Source organism: Thalia democratica, unplaced genomic scaffold (genome assembly GCF_965202585.1).
Source record: "Thalia democratica unplaced genomic scaffold, ktThaDemo2.hap1.1 HAP1_SCAFFOLD_301, whole genome shotgun sequence".
In the NCBI taxonomy this organism is placed as follows: domain Eukaryota; kingdom Metazoa; phylum Chordata; class Thaliacea; order Salpida; family Salpidae; genus Thalia; species Thalia democratica.
In genome coordinates, this window is record NW_028139397.1 from 973 (window position 1) to 20,327 (window position 19,355).

At 22.3% G+C, this 19,355-nt stretch overlaps 2 protein-coding genes across 2 annotated transcripts; one reads left to right on the forward strand and one right to left on the reverse strand.

The window, feature by feature from the left end:
- Positions 1 to 223: 223 nt before the first annotated feature.
- Positions 224 to 13,134, forward strand: LOC145846173 (uncharacterized; the record flags this gene model as incomplete). Its single annotated transcript, XM_082953090.1, has 9 exons — positions 224 to 340; positions 2,422 to 2,568; positions 6,338 to 6,454; positions 6,713 to 6,775; positions 7,403 to 7,470; positions 9,144 to 9,226; positions 9,933 to 10,002; positions 10,304 to 10,433; positions 12,726 to 13,134. Coding segments are annotated over 9 exons (873 nt in total), but the record flags the coding sequence as incomplete, so codon positions are not given.
- A 3,535-nt stretch (positions 13,135 to 16,669) lies between these two features.
- Positions 16,670 to 19,061, reverse strand: LOC145846171 (uncharacterized). The gene is made up of 4 exons (XM_082953087.1): positions 19,034 to 19,061; positions 18,469 to 18,663; positions 16,925 to 18,177; positions 16,670 to 16,777 (listed from the first exon to the last, which is right to left on the reverse strand). The coding sequence occupies exons 1-4, from the start codon at positions 19,059 to 19,061 to the stop codon at positions 16,670 to 16,672; spliced, it is 1,584 nt and encodes a 527-aa protein (XP_082809213.1).
- Positions 19,062 to 19,355: the final 294 nt, after the last annotated feature.

Here is a 19,355-nt window from a genome sequence, read left to right on the forward strand (position 1 = left end):
ATGTCTATTTACATATTTGATGTTTATTTTGAACATTTTAGACTCTTCCATAATATATAAATTGTTTTTATAGTTGATTAGTTTTAAACAAATTAGTAATATTGTTATGTTACTATTTGAGAATTTTTTAATAGTTGTCATTTTCATATACAATGGAGCATATTTAATTTTAAAGTATGTAATTACAGTTAGGAATATTTGTTTGAATATATTTAATTTACAGCTTTTGAACGACATAGAACAAAATCCATCAGAAATTAAAGAGTTTAACAAGTCTGAAGAAAATATTGTTTTAAAAACAAGACTGGAACAAGCCAATCAAATGATTGAAAAACTTCAGGTTATTGTTGTTATTTCAACTATTTGATATTTAAAAAAAAAATTACTACATAAAATTAATTATACAATAAATATTATACTAAAATACATAATTATAACGATACTACAAAATGGAAAAGTATCTTTTTCATGTGATAAAGTAGGGTAATTTAATTTTATAATCATCTTTTATTTTTTAACTTTTTTAATGATTTATTAATTAATTGCTTTAAACTTTTATTATAAAGTTTCTCATTGATTTGTTCTAGAAATTTAGCTGAATTTGTTTTAAAATAATATAAGGTTGAATAAACTCATTCAAAAAGGTCTTATCACTAAAGCAATGGAAGGCATAGGGGTAAAATAATTTATTTTAAAGATTAGTTTAATTTTACACATAATTAATAAAGCTACCAGGTACTGTGTATACTGTTTAAAAAAGATTTAAAGTAACTTTTGAGATATAAGCGATCAAAGTTGAGTTCTATAGGTTCTTTATGGGAGGTGCAAGCTAAAAGGCTAAAAGGTAGACTAATTCACTAAAAATGTATCTCCTAATTTATTTTTGAAGTTATTTTAAAACTTTCTCAGAACAACCTTAAATTACAACTTAAATTGACAACTTGATGGAAACATGTTTTTAATTTAATTTTTGTATATATTTTTTGATTTTGTTTATATACAAAGTATAACCGATTAAAAAAAAAATCATTATAGTTTTTTTTTGATTGTTTTTCAAAAATCTGCATCCTAAAAGTTGTTTCTAATACCAAAAAGAACATTTCTTAAAAAAATGATTTACAATGCTTTAAAAGAAAAATGTATATTTTTATTTTTTAATGAGTTTTTCTGGCCTTGAACATTTTTGATTCTATGCAGTTGTCCGGGTTTACTTTTACAAAACCGGTTATACTTTAAAATTTAAATGAAAGTTTTTGTTTTTTAAAAAGTATTTATAGTAAACACTCTAGTCTTTCAAATAACACCAATTTTTTACGAAAAAAAAGTTTGACCCCCATATGCCTTAATAATTTTTAAGAAACAACTTCTTTTAACAGCATCAATAATTTACTTTTGTTTATTAATAAAAAGTAGTTTAAAAAAACTTTTTAAAACATGTTTTATGATAAATAAACATGTTAATAACAAGTATAAATGTAAGATTACGTAATCAAAGTAGTATAACTTCTACTAAACAACTGTAATTATGTCATTACGTACCTTTTTAGTCATACTATATTTACATGCTACGTTTCATGTTACATTTGTTATTTTATGTAGTTTGTAACAACTTACATAAATTATGTTTTTTGATTATGTTACACAGATACAGTAAATGTAGCAAAGTTTATGTTTTAAACTTAATAATTGATAATAATGCTAGAGCTATCGAATTAATTTTAAATTGAATTTTATTTTTATTTGTTTTTTATTTATTTATTTAACTGAATCAATAAAAATTTTTTATTCCGTTCTTTAATTAATATCGAATCTATTATAAAATGTAACTGTAATTGTTTAGGACTTTGTTTTATAAAAGTATAATAAGTTATATCAAATGTGAGTTAAATAGGTTTTCTGAAAGTAAAAAAGAAAACAAATAAATGTTATAATTTTGTTTAAAGTAACCCAGAAAATTATTTCAAAATAAAAAGTTTGCTGTTGAATGTAATTAGTTTGTTTAAAGTGACCGAAAAAAAAAAAAAACTTTACGTTAATATAATTAATATTATTTTCAATAAACAGAAAAAAATGCTATGAAATATGAAATGCATCTAAATGCAAAACAATTTATTTAAAATAAACAGAAAAAATTGTCTGATATTATGACACAGATAACATGTTTCTTCAACAAAAACAAAATTAAGAATTAAATAAAAATATTTTCATTTAAAATAAACAGAAAGAACTATGTGATATTAGAAGTGAACACAAAAAATATATTTCTTCAACAAATACAAAATTAACAATTAAATATAAATATTTTAATTTAAAATAAACAGAAAGAATTATGTGATATTAGAAGTGAACACAGAAAACACATTTCTTCAACAAATACAAAACTAGCAATTAAATATAATAACATTTATTTAAAATAAACAGAAAGAGTTATGTGATATTAGAAGTGAACATAGAAAACATATTTCTTCAACAAATACAAAATTCACCACTAAAGAAGCTGAATTAATAACATTGAAACAAAAATGTTTGAAACAAGACCTCTTCACAGATAAACTTGAAACTGAAAAAGTAAGTCTCCATCAAACATTTATTGAAATTTTATTATACTACAAAAATTACGCTAATATGAAATTCTGTGCTCAATATATAATATGTGTTGTGAAGATAATTATATATTTCTGATTTTAAAACTTAGTAACTGTTTATATTACTATTAAATAAAAAGTTCACTATTTATTTTACAACATGTTTATCAAATAATAAAGTTTTGTAATACAACTACCTTAAAAAAAAGCTTTCAAAATTTAAAAAATTAAATTTATTTTGACATGAAATTAAACTATATCTTGGTAATATGTAAACAGAATTAAAAAAATTTCAAGCTTTTTAATCAAGTGCAGAATATGAATTATATTAACAAATATTATAAATTTAATATTTATGAAAAATGACAAAAAGTCATGATTTATAAATTTAATAGAATTATAACTTAAAATATTTTAAAATGAAGTAAACTATTATTATTGTACTATTATGTTTATTTCAAACTTATTATTAAGAAAATATTAAAATAAAGTCAATTGAGGACTGTTCGAATAAAAGTATTATGTATTTGTAAAGAAATTTTTATCCAAGTTATTATGTAGATAAACTTTTCTATTGAAAATTTATTTCCACTTAAATTTGTTTGAAATACCTCTTTGAAGTTGTATTTAAAAAAATAATGAACTCTTATAGTTCTGTTTACTAATAAACATATCTTTATATTTTTACTATGGTAGTGACTTGGTCTTAATTCAAAAAGTATTTTAAGTTAATATTTTTTTTACTTCTGAGATTACTATATTTTTTTAGTTACTTTCAAAATTTTTCTTAAATAGATAGAAATTTATTTGAGTACTATGTTGTTTTAGCTATCTTTAATAAATTATGTGTCTTTTTATTTACAGATTTTAAGTTGTTTGTATAACTAAATATATCTTACCACTTACAATTTTTTAAGCTGTATGTTTGTAATGAATATTTGTACAAATATATTTACATAGTATTTGATTGACAATTTTAATCAAATTTTAAAACCTAGTTGTTATTATATAGTAATAAACTTTGAAGTATAAGAACTGAATTAATAAATTATTAGAAAACATTATTTCAAAATTGTATACCAAAAGAATATAAAATTAATTTCATATAAATACATACTAAATATAAAATAGTTTGTTGTTCTAGCTATGTAAACTAAGTGTATTTTATTTATTTACAGATTTTTTAAGCTGTTTATATAAAGTATTTGAACGAATACATTTACATAATGTTTGATTGACAGAAATGCATGACAATTTCAATCAAGTTTAAAACCTAGCTTTAATAATGTCATCATAACTATTTAGTTATAATAAAAATTATCAAAGATTCATTTAAGCTTTATTATAAAAGTTGTAAGTAGTTTAAGTAAAAAAAATATATGTTGTTATATATTTATTGGCATTAATATTTTTAGTAAACTTTACGATATCCAGTTTTATAAAATTCATCTTGTACTTATTTATAGACAATATTTTTTGTAGTTTAAACTTCTTGCAAAATTAAAAGTTAGCTATAATTTATCTGACTTTTTTAAAAAAGGGGTTAGATATTGTAAAATGTTGTTTTTGTTTTTTAAAAAAGATTTTTAAATAACTGTTGTTTAGGTATGAGGTATGTTTTTTGATAATTTTGTTTTTTGAAGAATTTAAAACTCATAAACTGCTTTTATTTTTATTATCTAAAACATTAAAATAAATTATTTGATTTAAAAGTAAATAACTCCTTTTAGGACTAAAACAACTTCATAAGAAGTTTACCAGGTTAACTTATAATATTAATAATTCAATGAAATATTATAATTATTTATTTATTATTTTTTTTGACTTTATCTCCAATAAATAATGAAAAAGATATTGAGATTTTGTTCTTGTTTTCAATTTTCGATGAAAGAATAATTTGTAATAAGTATTTTATATACTTCTATTTTAACAAAATGTAATATTTTATTATAAGTATATATTTATTAAACTTATTTAAATATAGCTTTTTACTAATCAAGTGACGCTAATATGAGCTAAGTTTGTTAGCAATCATGTTTTTATGTTTAATAAGAAATATTTTAGAAATAAAAAGCTTCTAATATAAATATGTTACTTGTATTATAATGTTGATTAGATAAATAATATATTTGTGGTATAGAAAGAGAATACTTGTTGTATTTTCAATTAACTTTCGCTTTATTGGTTTCTAAGAGTACTTGAAAAAATGCTGTTTAAGTGTATTTGATAATAGATTATCATGTATTGTCGTATTTTATGTAGTAGTATACAGAAAACAGTGTAGATGTAAATTATAAAAAAACTATATCAAAGTTTTTTAATTAAAAGAATTATTTACGCTCAGTTATTTTTAAACAATTTAGTATACATATGTTTTAGCTCATAATTACATGTACTTGTATATTTTAGATATTAAAAACATTTGGTTACTTTATCTTACAAGTGTTGTTAATATTTTTCAAAACTTATAACTTATGTATTACTATAAACTTGTATTTATATTCGCCTTATTATTAAAAATTCAAAATCAAACAAAAGATTGGTATTTGCTTTTTGTAAATAACTTCAAATAAAAGATCAAACAATTTTTTAAAGTAAAACAAACATTTATTTTTTTCTTTGTTGTATTATACAAGTATTGAAAAGTTTTAGTGGCTTTTTTCTTATGGTAGTTGTTTTTAAACAGGTTAATAATTTTAATTATAAGTAGTGTTTAAATACTTAATCGAAAAATAAAAAAAATAGATTTTCAAGTTTTACTTACTAAGTAGTTAGATCATGTATTTTATGTAATTTGAAGAAATATACATCTATACAATATACATGTTATTAATAATTTTCACTAAAATTTCTTGTACTTTATTTAAAGTGTGCCAATAGTATTTATCTTTACAGTTTAACAAAGTTTATTTTAATTTTTTTTAAAAACTTAAAAAAAAGTGTGTAGTTTTACATTCAACACTAACACTTATAAAACTTAAAATTAATCACAATTTAAATCTAATAAATATTAATGAATGATATAAAGTTAAAATTCCTTAAAAAAATCTGTGTAACTTTATAAATGCTTAAAAAACTAAAAATTAATCACAATTTTAACCTATTACATCTATTACTAATCAAACTAAAAAATATTTCATTATTTTTTTGATTTTGTTGTTTACAAAAAATATAGTATATATTATGTATTTGATTTAAATTAAAAATGTTTTGTTTACTCAATACAGAAAAAAAGTAAACGATTTCATTAAAAATAGTATTTACTTAATATTACTTTTTACCAAACTAAATTATAACAAAAACTTTCACTCAAGTTTTTGTACAAAGTTTCAAATAATTTTAATTGTTACTCACATTAAGTACTCACCTTAAGTGACTTTATAAATGAACATTATAAAGCTAATTGTTTGTTTTATCACTATTGTTCTTACAAAATAATTAGCTGTTCTGAAGTAAGTTACCAAAAAAAATTGTGAATAAGTTTTTAGATTATTTCTTCAAAATAAAGTTGAAAAGTATTATTTTTTCAATTTGCAGTAGTGCATAACAATTTTTAATTTTAAACTAGTATATATAAATTAAAATATAGTGTTTGTTATAACTACCGTTCTTAAAAAGTTTAACATGCATTTGTAAACTTTTATGTACTTAGTTGTTTTAAGTAATAAGCTTCATTAAATATTTCAAAAGTTGTAATATTACTGCTTAAACAACATTCAACATTTTATCTTTAAATTACATAATATTAACAGGCAGAACTGTCAGTTCAAGTTGAGCAGCTGAAAAAAGAAAATAATAATTTACAGTTAGAACTCAGGAATAAGGATGAAAAAATTGAAAATTTAAGAAGAAATGAAATTTCTTTGCAGGTTTTTTTATTTTTTGTTTTAAACTACATTAAAAAAAAACAAGTTAATACTATTCTCATTTTTTAAAAAGTAAAACTATAAATATTTGATTGATTTTTATAAGTTAAGTTTAAATCAAAAGTTTCATTAACAACTATTTAAAGTCTTTAAATTACTTAAAATTGTACTCAAATGATAGTTTCTTTCCGTTCTTTAAAAACAAATTATCAGAGAAACTTCGTTTTGTTTCGTGCAAAGCTTTTATTTACTTTTTTTCAGAACGAACATGACAGAACCCTAGCTTTAAAAGAAAAAGAAATAAACAGTCTAAGGGTTCAACTGGTAACAATTAAGTTTTTTTCAAACTTTGCTTCTGTAGGATTTACTTAATAAATCTATAATGTTTAATAAATACTATTTACTATTTATATATTTATTTATTTATTTATTTCTGATCAACAATAACATTAGCCTATGTGAAATATTTAATAATTTGGTTTTATAACTTACCAAAAATTATTCAAAAAAAAAGTTAAAATTTGAATAAATAAAGTACAAATGAAGAAAAAGAAATAAACTATTTAAGAGTGCATCTAGTAAGATTTAAGTTTAATTCAATTTTACAAATTTTGCTTTGATAGGATTTACATAATATTTTTAAAATGTTACTAAATATTGTATGTTATATATTATTTTGTGACCAACAATGAAAATTGCCTGTGTAAAAGCTTTAAAATTTATATTTTTTATATTTTAATTTACAAGATATTCCAAAAAAAAGTATTAGTTCTAGCAATTTAAAAGTAATGTATTTATCTAATTTTTACAAAAAAGTTTAATTAAAAAAATTAAACTTGAAACTGGAATAAATTTTATCAAGTTTTAAGTTTTGTTTCACTTTAGTTGTATATAATTTTTGTAAGACCAATTTTGTCAGTAAGTGCAATTAAATATTTGTTTACTAAACAGAAAAACCCGGATCAAATGAATTATTCCGGTGGGGATTTTATAAACGGTTCTTCTAATAATAATAACAAGTATGTTTCATTTTTATTATTATATTAGCTGACTAACTTTAATTTTTTTTCCAATAAAAATAATACAGTAATGATTTTTATTTCACTAAAACTTCAAAAGAATTAAAATATATTATTATCAATATAAAATATTTGTTGTGTTATTTGTTAAATAAAGTAACTACTTCAACAGCATTCATTGTTAGTATGAATATTTTGATTAATAATTTAAAAATAGTTTATCAAAGTAGTTACTTAGTTTTATTATCAGACAAAATAAAAAAGAAAGAAAAGAGATTGAACATTTTTTTTGCTAAACTTATAAAATGACTATTACAGATTCATCCAACTAATTCCAGCAGAAAAAAATCAACAAAAGTTAATAAAAAGTATAATAATAACAAATTATACAGTATCCTTCTTTTATTACACTAACACATGTTTCTGTGTGTTAAGGGGTTAACACACTTCAACGGAGCTCTGTAAAAATATAAATACTAAAATAGATGAAGCTAAATAGAAGCTAAAGTAGGTGTGTACATCTGTTCATTAAAAATAAAAGTAATTGCTAAAAATTTTTGTAGGTTAATGGTTAATAATAGATAAAAAACTTAATGTTAAATCCGACTGTTATAAAAGTATACAATATTTGTAATTATTAAGTCTAAATTAAAGTATTTTATCTATTACTAACCATTAAACTACAAAAATTAGCAATTACTTTTTTTTTAATGGACACATGTACACACCTACTTTAGCTTCTATTCTTTCCTTACAGTATTTATTTTTTTACAGAGCTCCGTTGAAGTGTGTTAAATCGTTAACACACATAAATATGTGTTAGTGTAATAAAGAAAGGATACTGCTTAATCTGTTAAGGCCATAGGGGGGGGGGTAAACCATGTTTTTTACAAGTTGATCTTATTTTATAAAGTTTTTTCTAAGCTTCTAGATGCTTTTTATTGTTTTAAAAAATTCAAATTATTTTTTGAGATATGACCAGTCAAAGTCGGGCCGCATAATAGGTTCCCTATGGGAAGGGAAAACTAAAACAGCGAAAAAAGACTATTTCATTTAAAATCTATCTCCTCCTACATTTTTCAAGCAATCTTATTCAAACTTGCACAATCTAATCTTTATATAATAATAAAAAAACGTTATTTTGGAATTTAATAAATATTTTGTAAAAGTATGTTTTTTTTGAAAAAAAAAAACACTTTTTTTTTTAATTTTTGTAATAAAATTTTTACTTTTCAAAATTATTAAAATTCTATAATAACGTTTTTTCCTTTTATTATAAGGAACGTTTCCTGAAAATTTGAAGAAGATTGCTTGAAAAATGAAGGAGGAGATAGATTTTTAGTGAATTTTAAAATTTCCGAGAAAATTGACTTCAAAAAATTTGCGGTCCATACGTTTATATTGGAAAATTTTTACAAAAAATTAAATATCTCAAAAGTTAAATGATATTTTTGAATTCTTTAAAAACTGGCTTATAGTTTGTACTTTAAGCTTTTATATAAAAGCCAAAGTTAATTTTAGTAAAAAAAAATGTTGGACCCCCCCTCTATGGCCTTAATATCATATATTCCAGTGAGCTTGTTTCGCTAGAATTTTTTGTTAACAAACGCTTAAATTTATACTTTTGAATAGTTTAATAAAAAGTGTATTAATAAAACAAACTATTATTACAGATTCGGTCAATTAAATCCACCTAAGAATAAATCTCCTAATGTTTTCAGAAGACATCCTGTAAATAGCAGTCAGCCCAAAAATAGTTGGTTCAATTAACTTTGATAATTAACAATCTGTTTGTTTTCTGTAAAGATTTATTTTTTAAGTGTTTTGTAAATAAATTAGCTAATTTAAATTTATTAGAATTTTTTTTTATTGTGTTTATCTCGTTTTTCAGAACGGAAAACAAATAACAAAATCATATAAATTGATTATATTTAGTTTAATAGCAATTATTTTAACAGAATTTCAAACAAGAATAATTTATTTTATCGATTCAGATATATTATAATAATATTTATTAATTTTTTACAGAATTCCAAACGAGAATTATTTATTTTATCGATTCAGACATATTATAATAATAATTATTAATTTTTTACAGAATTTCAAACAAGAAGAATTTATTTAATTGATTCAGATATAATGTAATAATATTTATTAATTTTTTACAGAATTTCAAACAAGAATAATTAGTTTATTGATTCAGACATATTATAATAATATTTATTAATTTTTTACAGAATTTCAAACAAGAATTATTTATTTTATTGATCCAAATATTACATAATAGTATTTATTTTAATAATTTTTTTACAGAACTTCAAACAAGAATTATTTATTTTATTGATTTAAATATTACACAATAATATTTATTTTATTTATTTTACAGAATTTCAAACAAGAATTATTTATTTTATCGATTCAAATATTAAACAATAGTATTTATTTTAATAATTTTTTTACAGAATTTCAAACAAGAATATTTTATTTTATCGATTCGGATATGACACCAGCGATGACAAGTATTAATAAAAGGTAATTTTTTTATATCTTAAAAAATGTTTTAATATAATAATATTTTACGTTTAATTTACTTCACTTTAAAAAATTGTACATAACTAAGTAAATAGTTTAAAAAAAGGTAATTTCATTTTAAATGAAACATTATTTATTTTACTTTTGTAAGCATAAAATGAAATTATTTTAATAGCATAGTTTTTATTTATTGTTATCTTCTATACAAAACCAATGGACCGATTTAACTACAACCGATTTATCATTTTTATTGCCATTGTTAATTTTCATAAATTCAAAACATTTTTATTTTAATTAACAGTGTCGGAGAAGTAACTCTGAAAGATTTCAAAGAATTAATTCAAATAACGAAATCCGACAAAAATAGTTGGAAAAATTTCAATTTCGTCTTCAAAAGTTTGGATCCTGAACTGGGAACTGTGAAACAAGAAGTTAGTTGCTTTGTTTAAATTAATTTATTACTAAAATATATTACAAAAAGCTTCTTCTATTTTCATTAAAATTTTCTATTATCAAATTATACAGTAATCTTCCTTTATTCTACCAACATATGTTTCTGTGTGTCAACGAATCAACACACTTCAACTTGGTTCTGTAAAAAAATAATTACTATAATGAGAGAATAGAAGCATAGAATAAAGTAGGTGTATATATGTTTTCATTAAAATAAGATATATTCTACAGATTAAAATTTTCTACAGATCTGTAGAATATATCTTATTTTAATGAAAACATATATACACCTACTTTATTCTATGCTTCTATTCTCTCATTACAGTAATTATTTTTTTACAGAACCCAGTTGAAGTTTGTTAATTTGTCGACACACAGAAACATATGTTGGTAGAATAAAGGAAGATTACTGTATAATTTGTTTTTATTTATATTCCAGTGAAGTTACTTTACTAGGATCTTTTGTTAGCAAACAATTAAAACTATATTTTGAACAGTTATTTTCTATTATCATCCTTTTTGAATTTGTTTTTAAACTTTCAAATAAGAATTTTTTGTAAAAAAATCAAAAAAGTTTAAAAATAAACAAAAAATTAACTTACTTTTCAAAGAAAGTTTAATCTTTTTTTCAAAGCACTTTAAACTGAATAAAATATTTAATAAAAGGTAAAGAATTACCAGATCACATTTAAAGGACAATTTACTTATTTTTCTTCAAATAGTGCAATTAATTATTTATTTGTAAACAAAAACTCTGTCAAAATTTCATGAATATTTTATTATTTTAAAAGAGGTAGTCATTTGTCTGCGAAATTTTCAAGTTTACTCTGTAAAAAAAAACTTAAATGTATTTTTTAAATATTTTAGTTAAAACACAATGAACTTTATTTAGTTTATTACCAAAGTTAAGTTAATTATTAGGTGTTGATTTTGATTAGACTAGAAACAAATTTAAAAAATCAATACAGTGGCGAACAATTTAATTAAAACTTAATTGTTTTCAAACAAGTATATTTAAAATTTAAATTGAAAATTTTTAAAAGCTTCTAAGAATGATAGCAAACTAATTATTAAAAAAAAACACCGTTAAACTTTGGAAAATATGTTTGTTTAAAAATGGTTGTTTAATTTAAAGAATATTCTAGTTAATATTGTTTTGTGAAACTTTTTATCCTATAAAAAGTGTACACAGTACAATTTTAACTGCACTATTGTATACCAAAAATTTATGTTTCCAATTTTCAATTGTTTTTTACATTTAAATTAGGATAGTTTGTAAACTATTAAAAACTCTTTTTTTTGAAACCTAAAGCTTTACCTGAGGTTAGAAATGTGGATTGTTTTTAGATTAAATCAGTTTTGTTTTAAACATAACGTATATTTTATTTGTAACTTTTTAAAAATTGAGTAATATTAATTTTTGAGATTATTTTTTATTTTGCTGCTAAAATTGCAAACAATGTTTTAATTTTAGTATCTTCAACCTAAATAAAGTTTGAAAATAGAAAGTTAAAGTAAAAAGGCTCAGTAGATAGTGTAAAATTAAGTCAATCAAAAAAGTTTAATAAAAAGTTATTGCTGTTATATAAATGAAATTACAAACATTGTGAAATTTCAAATATTAAAAAATCTTATTTGTTTTAGTTAAATTTAATCACAGTATCAATAGTTTTTTTTTAAAGTTTTGCTTTCAGTTTTTAAATTTATTAAATACACTTTAAGCTTTTACAAAAGTACAAATGATCTACTCATAGGCTACGTATAAACAGGTATTAAACCGTGCACAAAAGTATATAAATGTTTTTATGAAATAATTTGTAAATTAACAATAATTTGTAAATTATTTACTATAAATTTTTATGTAGAATTTTTAGTTTAAATATTACTACACAGTTTGATTTTTAATCTTATAAAATTTTTAACAAATATCGTTTAGATGTTTTTAAAGCTGCTAACTGCAGGGTTGCCACACACTCAGACTCATCTAGTTGACTCAAGCTTTGATAGAAAGTTTTTTTTAAATTTCAAGCTTTTATTGGCTTTTAGACTTTTTTCTTTCAAGTTGTGTTTTTTGTTAGTTTCTTTTCTTATTTATATTGGTATTTTTAGACATTTAAGCCTGATTAACAGTAATTTCTTTAAATGTTCTGTTCTTTATAAACTCAGGCTAGTTTAACTTAAATCAGGATTATTGCCTCAAAAAGTGGCAACCCCGTAATTGTCATAATGTTAAGTTTATTATAAATAAATTTTATAAATAAATTTTTCAGATATTCTCAGACAACGAAATACTTCCTGGTTACAACGGAAAAATTGTCGCTTGGATCGAAAAAGCCGTCAGTGTTTGATGGTGACGTCATAAAGTTAAATGCGAGACTGTTATGACATCATAATGTATTTATTGTGACTTCATAGAACGTTCTGCCTCTAAATTTTTAACATTGTTGAATCCACCTTAATAATTATCAACTGTACTTTTATGAACATTAAAAGTTGAATCCACCTTGCTTGATTATTGTTAAGAATAATTTTGTAAATAATATTTTTAACAACTTTAAAACTATAAATAGTTTAAAACAACTTTTATTTCTCCAATATTTAAAATATTTTGACAATAAAGAGGTAGTAATTTCAATAAAGTTGCAATATTTCCAAACTAAATTACATTATATTGTTTAGAGGTAGAAGTATTTTATTAAAAGTTCTTGAGTATGGAAAAATGTATTTTCAAAGTGCTTTTAATTTAACTTTTATTTGAAAATAGTTATTGTAACTGTTAAAATGTTTTTTAAGATTATTAAAGCATTTCAAAATACAATTTAATATTTTTGAATTATTTTACACAAATCTTACTACTATTACTGTGAGTTGCCAAAATTTATTTTGTTTTTATTTTTTGTTTAATTAAAGTTAATGTGTCAAAAATCTGCATTAGTTTTATTAGATGTCTAACAAATTAAAATTGTGAATAGTAGTTGATTAAAAATTAAATTTTGAAAATAATAAACTTTTATTAATATTTAATAAGTTATAAGTAAATCAATTAAACATATTGCATATTTCATATAAATTATTTTTGCACACTTTTTATTTAATATTTAAAATGCAAAAATATATTTTATGTAAATTGTACTGTGAGTTATAAAAGATTATTCGATTTATTAAAATTACTTAACTTAATTGGTGCACAATATTTGTTTTTACTTACTTTTAGTTACCTGTTTTGGAAATAAATTGTTTTATTATTTTAATTATTTATTTTTATTAAAAAACAATTTATTGTTGTTTAACATACAATAAATTGTTTTTTTAATAGTTTGAATTTATATATGTTGGTGTTTCAATTTAATTATATTTTTAACAAAAAAAATCCATTATTACTTTCCTTCTTTGTTATCACAATTAATTTCTTTCTTTAATATTGGTTTTATTTCTTTCAATTTTGTTTTGATTAGAACGTGTCTTTGTTTTTGAAAGTAATAGTTTTAACATGTTATGTTAGGAATATTAAAATAAAAAAATAACGTTGAATTTTTAAGTTTAAAAAATTTAACTACCTTAGTTTGTTTAATATTTTTAGCATTATCAATAAAATTAACAACAAAAGTTCAAAATTTATTGATATCAAAAAAAAACTATCTGTGTTTTAATAAAAAGTTTCATAAAAAGGTTACATAAAAATATTTTTCAGATTAAAATATTAATAAACACAAGTAAGTCAAATTATACTGCAACTGTTAGTTACTATTATCTACGGTAGGGTTTCTCAAAGTGGACCAAATGGATCCCTTGGGGGCCATGAGCAGTAAAGGGGCCACAATTCGAACTAGATATTACACTAGAGAAAAAAAAAAATCTTAGGCGTTTTTAATGATAGTTTTTTGAGAAACCTAGTTGGAGGGGGCTGTAGCTTTTGCTTTTTTTTAATTTCTTTCAAGGGAGCCTTTTGAAAAAAAAAGTTTCGGAAACCCTGATTTATATATTTTTAATGTCGTTGGTCTAAAAATTTCGGCCCGCAAAATAAAATTTTCTGTAAAACAACAAAACTTTTTTTTATTATAATAACAGTTTACAAATATTTTTTCATACACTTGTACTCATAAACATGTATAAAATAATATTTACGATTAAATTACAATAACCTTTAAAGAAGCTGTTCTTTCAAATGGGTCTGCAAAAAACTACTAGTAGTAACTCTAGTTTGTTCTCAGTTTAACGAGTCCCAGTATTATTTAAATATCAAAAATTTGTAAGAAATAATTTTTTTACTTAATCATATTAATATTATCAGTTAAACAAATGAAAGAGTAATTATCAACTCTTTTACTGTAAACTAAAGCAGACCTACACTTATAAACCAATAAATAGTTCAAATTAATATTTTATTCTGTACTTGAAAATTGAATTAAAAAAATTATTTTTTGATATTTATTATTTTGTAATAGTATTTTTAACCCTAAAGAAAAATCAGATTGAAAAACAATATAAATATTAAAACTTCAGCTTTTCTATCAAGCATATTTAACTAAAAATCAAAGTTTAATAAAGCAGACGTTTTATATTATGATAATTTATTGAACCTTTCTTTGATAATCAAAAATTGATGTCTGAAATGTCTTAGACTTGTTTATCAGATCTTATAATATTGTAATAAATCTTAATGTTTAAAAACAAAGCTGTTTTTAAAGCACTTTTAGTTTGAAAAGGTGATAATGCTGAAGGTTTTAAGATATCTAATTTTTTTTGGGCACTTGCTATACTTAAAATTTTATAAATTTACTTGTACCTTAAATGGAACTTGTTTCTTTTTTATTACACGATAACAATTATCACAAAACAAAAATTTCTTAAACAGTAAACAAAATTAAAACAATAAATCTTTGTATCTAAATGCTAATTTGTTTAACTTTAACAAAAATTTTCATTTATTTTATTATTTTAAAAACACGAACAACATTTATTAATTATTTACAGTGACAATTTTAAAGTAGCTACTTAAGTTATAAACTTTTAAAATTTATAAACTTAGTTAAATATTAACAAAGGTTATAGATTTGTTCATTGGTTTAGTACAAATAGAATTAAACATATCAGTTTAAAAAATTAAAATAAGCTTAAATTAGATAAATAGGTAAATATAACAATAAAATTAGTTTGTATTGAAAGTTTTAAAAAGTTTTTAAAATTTAACTCGACTTTCATGTAGCATTAAAATAACCTACTAAATTGTTATAAAATAAATACCTAAACTGTTAAAAATGCATCTAATTTAATTTATGCTTGTTATTTACCAAAAAACAAAAACAACTTATAAGATTAGTTTACTAAGTTTGTACCAGACCTACATATAAATTTTTAAGTGTTTTATGATAGAGTAATTTTAATAAGGTAGTCTTATGTGTACAAAAGGTTTGGACAACTTTGTTATATTTTTAGTTTAAATCTTATTATAATATCAGCATCACAACAATTTTTTAAAAACATTAGATATTCAAAACATGTTTAGTTAGATTTAAAGTTAATGAAAAAAGTACACATCACAACATTAAGATATGAAATATAAATAGAACTATTTAAAGAAAATATGATTAACATAATACACTCGTACAAAATAGCGAATATTTACAATAGTAAAAAACGTAAAATATTAAGTAAGCTATATTAAAAAAATAAAAAGTTATCAGTTAAAAACTTTTGTATAAAAAAATGTGAACGCTCACAACTATGGTCAATAGATTGGTGTGGAGAAAGACCTTTCGTTCATTGAACCACACACCATATATTTTGTATAAGTTTTAACTGAAACAGTAATAAAACAATTTAATTTTATTTTTACTTGAATTGAATGACAAAATAAATTCTAAAAAAAAGGTATGAACTCTTTTTTAAAGTTATTTCTAGTACAGAAATCTAAGACAAAATTCATTCAAAAACATCTTTATTAAAGCAACAAACAAGTAAAATCGATTTCGGCTAACGCTTTTCAATTACTTTAGTTAGCAACTAATTTTAAGATTAAATTTTGAGTATATAAATAGTTAGAGGTTACATCAGAAAAATCAATTAACACTAATTAGCATAATTGAGCAAAATTAATTAGACATTCACTATTCATAAATGCATATATAAAAACAGTTTATCAGTAATTTAACTAAGATAAACAACATTAAAAATAAAAATAAAATAAAAATAAGCGACAAAATTCAAATAAAATCTATAACAACTTATAAAGATTAGATTTATAAACGTATTGTTGCTTACACAATTTAGGTTTACATGTTTTTATAAATAGAGATTCTAAAACACTGAGGTGATAATCGTTACGAGCTTTACTTAAAATTGAAAAGTTACTATCACTATAGTTCTTTGCGCAATCTGAATTGTTTAATAAGTGTTCAGCTATCGCTGATGATCTATTAGATGGTTTTTTTAAACCAGTGTCCATCCATCTTCTGAGGGAATTAAAAACGTGTTGGTCCCTTCTAATATGGAATCTTTGAGACGTTCTGCCAATGTACTCACTGTCACAGTGGCACTTGTACATATAAATAATTTTGCTTTTTTCCTGATCGGCAGTACGGTCTTTGCAAATTCCATTTAAGAGCTTTCTTGTAGCATGACTGATTCTTAGTTGTACAGAGTTAAAAGTGGAGTTTACAGTGTATTTTACAGTCTTTTCTAGAGCAGTTGCTACTTTACCGAGATATGGCAATCTCAAATATACAGGGCATTTTCTAGGACCAAATTTAACCGGTTTTTCAAATTTTGAGATTGTATTGTTAATTGTCTTTCTGACTATATGCGATGGATAACCAAGAGCTTCAAAAATATTTTTTATTTTATCTAATTCCTCTTCAAACAACTTTTTCGAGCAAATCTTGTGTGCTCTGAATACCAAACAAGAGATTAAACCGAGTTTTTGAGATAAAGGGCAGAAAGACTGAAATGGAATATATTGACCAGCAAATGTAGGTTTTCTGTACACAGTGGTAAGCAACTCGGAAGATGTACGCAACAGATGTACATCCAAGAAAGGTAAGCAATTGTCTTTTTCTTTTTCAATAGTAAATTTTAAATTTGGGTGTAAATTCGAAATTTTGCTAAATAATTCATCAATGTTATATTCATCATTGTAAGACACAAAAATGTCGTCAACATACCTAATATAGTTTATTGGTTTTTGATACTTGGAAAAGAGCAATGTTTCAAAGTATCCCACAAAAATGTTGGCTAAAATAGGGCCAAGTGGACTACCCATCGCTACTCCATCTATCTGTTTATAAATATAAGAATTAAATCTGAATTCAACATTTTTTACTGCCATGTTTAACATACTAAGACAAACATCTTTTGGAATAGAAGGAGCTGTAAGACCAGAATTGTAAAGTTCATTAAGACATATATTTATAGTTTCATCCACTGGGACATTAGTAAAGAGGCTTTTTATGTCAAAAGAACACATGTTACTTGGTAAAAAAGCATTTTTTCTTATGACTTCAACGAATGAGAAAGAGTCTTTTATACAGAAAGTGGAATACTTACTGGAAACTGGTTCGAGGATTTTGATTAGAAGCTTTGAAATTTTATATTGTGCAGAGTTACTCATATCTAAAATAGGTCTTGTTGGAACACCGTCTTTGTGAGTTTTAGGTAGTCCGTACAGTTTCGGACACTGAGAACCTGAAGGTCTAATAGACTCATACAAATCCTTAGAAATATAACCTTTGACATACTAACCTCTGAGCTTAAGTTGAAAAGCTCGTTCTATTTTAACAGTTGAATCAAATCTTTCAAAAGGACCTAGTTTAATAAATTTATCTTTATCTTCTAAAATATCATACATTTTCTTTAAATAATCCTCTCTATTTAACAAAACAAAAGATGAGCCCTTATCAGCCTTTAGAATTGCTATATCAGGATTAGATTTCAGAGACTTATAGGCTTCATTGCAGTCTTTAAACATTCTAAAATCAGAAGAGTTACATTTTACATTAGTAAAAGAATGAGACAAACTGTATAGCTTTGCATTACAACCGTCTAACTTCTCTTGGGATATTGGTCTGTGATGTCTAAGTTGTCCTGATAAAATTTCAAACTCAGAGAAAATTTTTTCACGTTGCAGGTTGTTAAAGGGGATAGAGAATTTCAGACCATTTTCTAATACGAACTTTTCATTAACATTCGGTACATAGTCAGAGAGGTTTAATACTTTAGTAAATGTTGAAGAAAAATTACCAAAACGTTTTGTCCTGAGGTGTAGTAAACTTTTGTTGTTTTTATCCAGAATCTTTTTATCATTTCTTTTGATAAGTTCACTCAAATACTTAATAAACTTTAATCTATCTATCAATGACAAAAAAGTGACAATAATTTTAAAACTACTGATAAAATTCAGTTTAATATATTTGTTCATACTGCACAGTCTACCGTTAAATCTACAGTTAAAGTTATTTCTAACATTAATAACCATTGGCACCACATAGTCTCCTCCAAAAGATTTTGGTTTTATGATCATGAACATTCACATTTTTCTTGTAGCCCTTTCTACAAGAGATTTCTATTTAAATGATTAACTTACTTGAAATGTATTTGAAAGTACCGAACATTTGTCCTAAAATTGATAAAAATATAAAATATTTTTATGTAACTTTCTCGGAAATAAAATGATAACTATTTTGCTTTTACAGTAATTGTTTTATAATTGGTAAAAAAAAATTGGGAAGTAAAATTAAAGTGACTACGAGCTTAATAAAACAAAGTGAGAAAAAAAACCAAATGTTGAGTTAATCTAGTAAGGTAGTTGCAGTAAAATAATTTATGAACGTATAAATACGTTTTTTTACATTTATTAAATACTACTAAAACGTTTTTTGCAAACAACCTTCACACGTATTGATTTT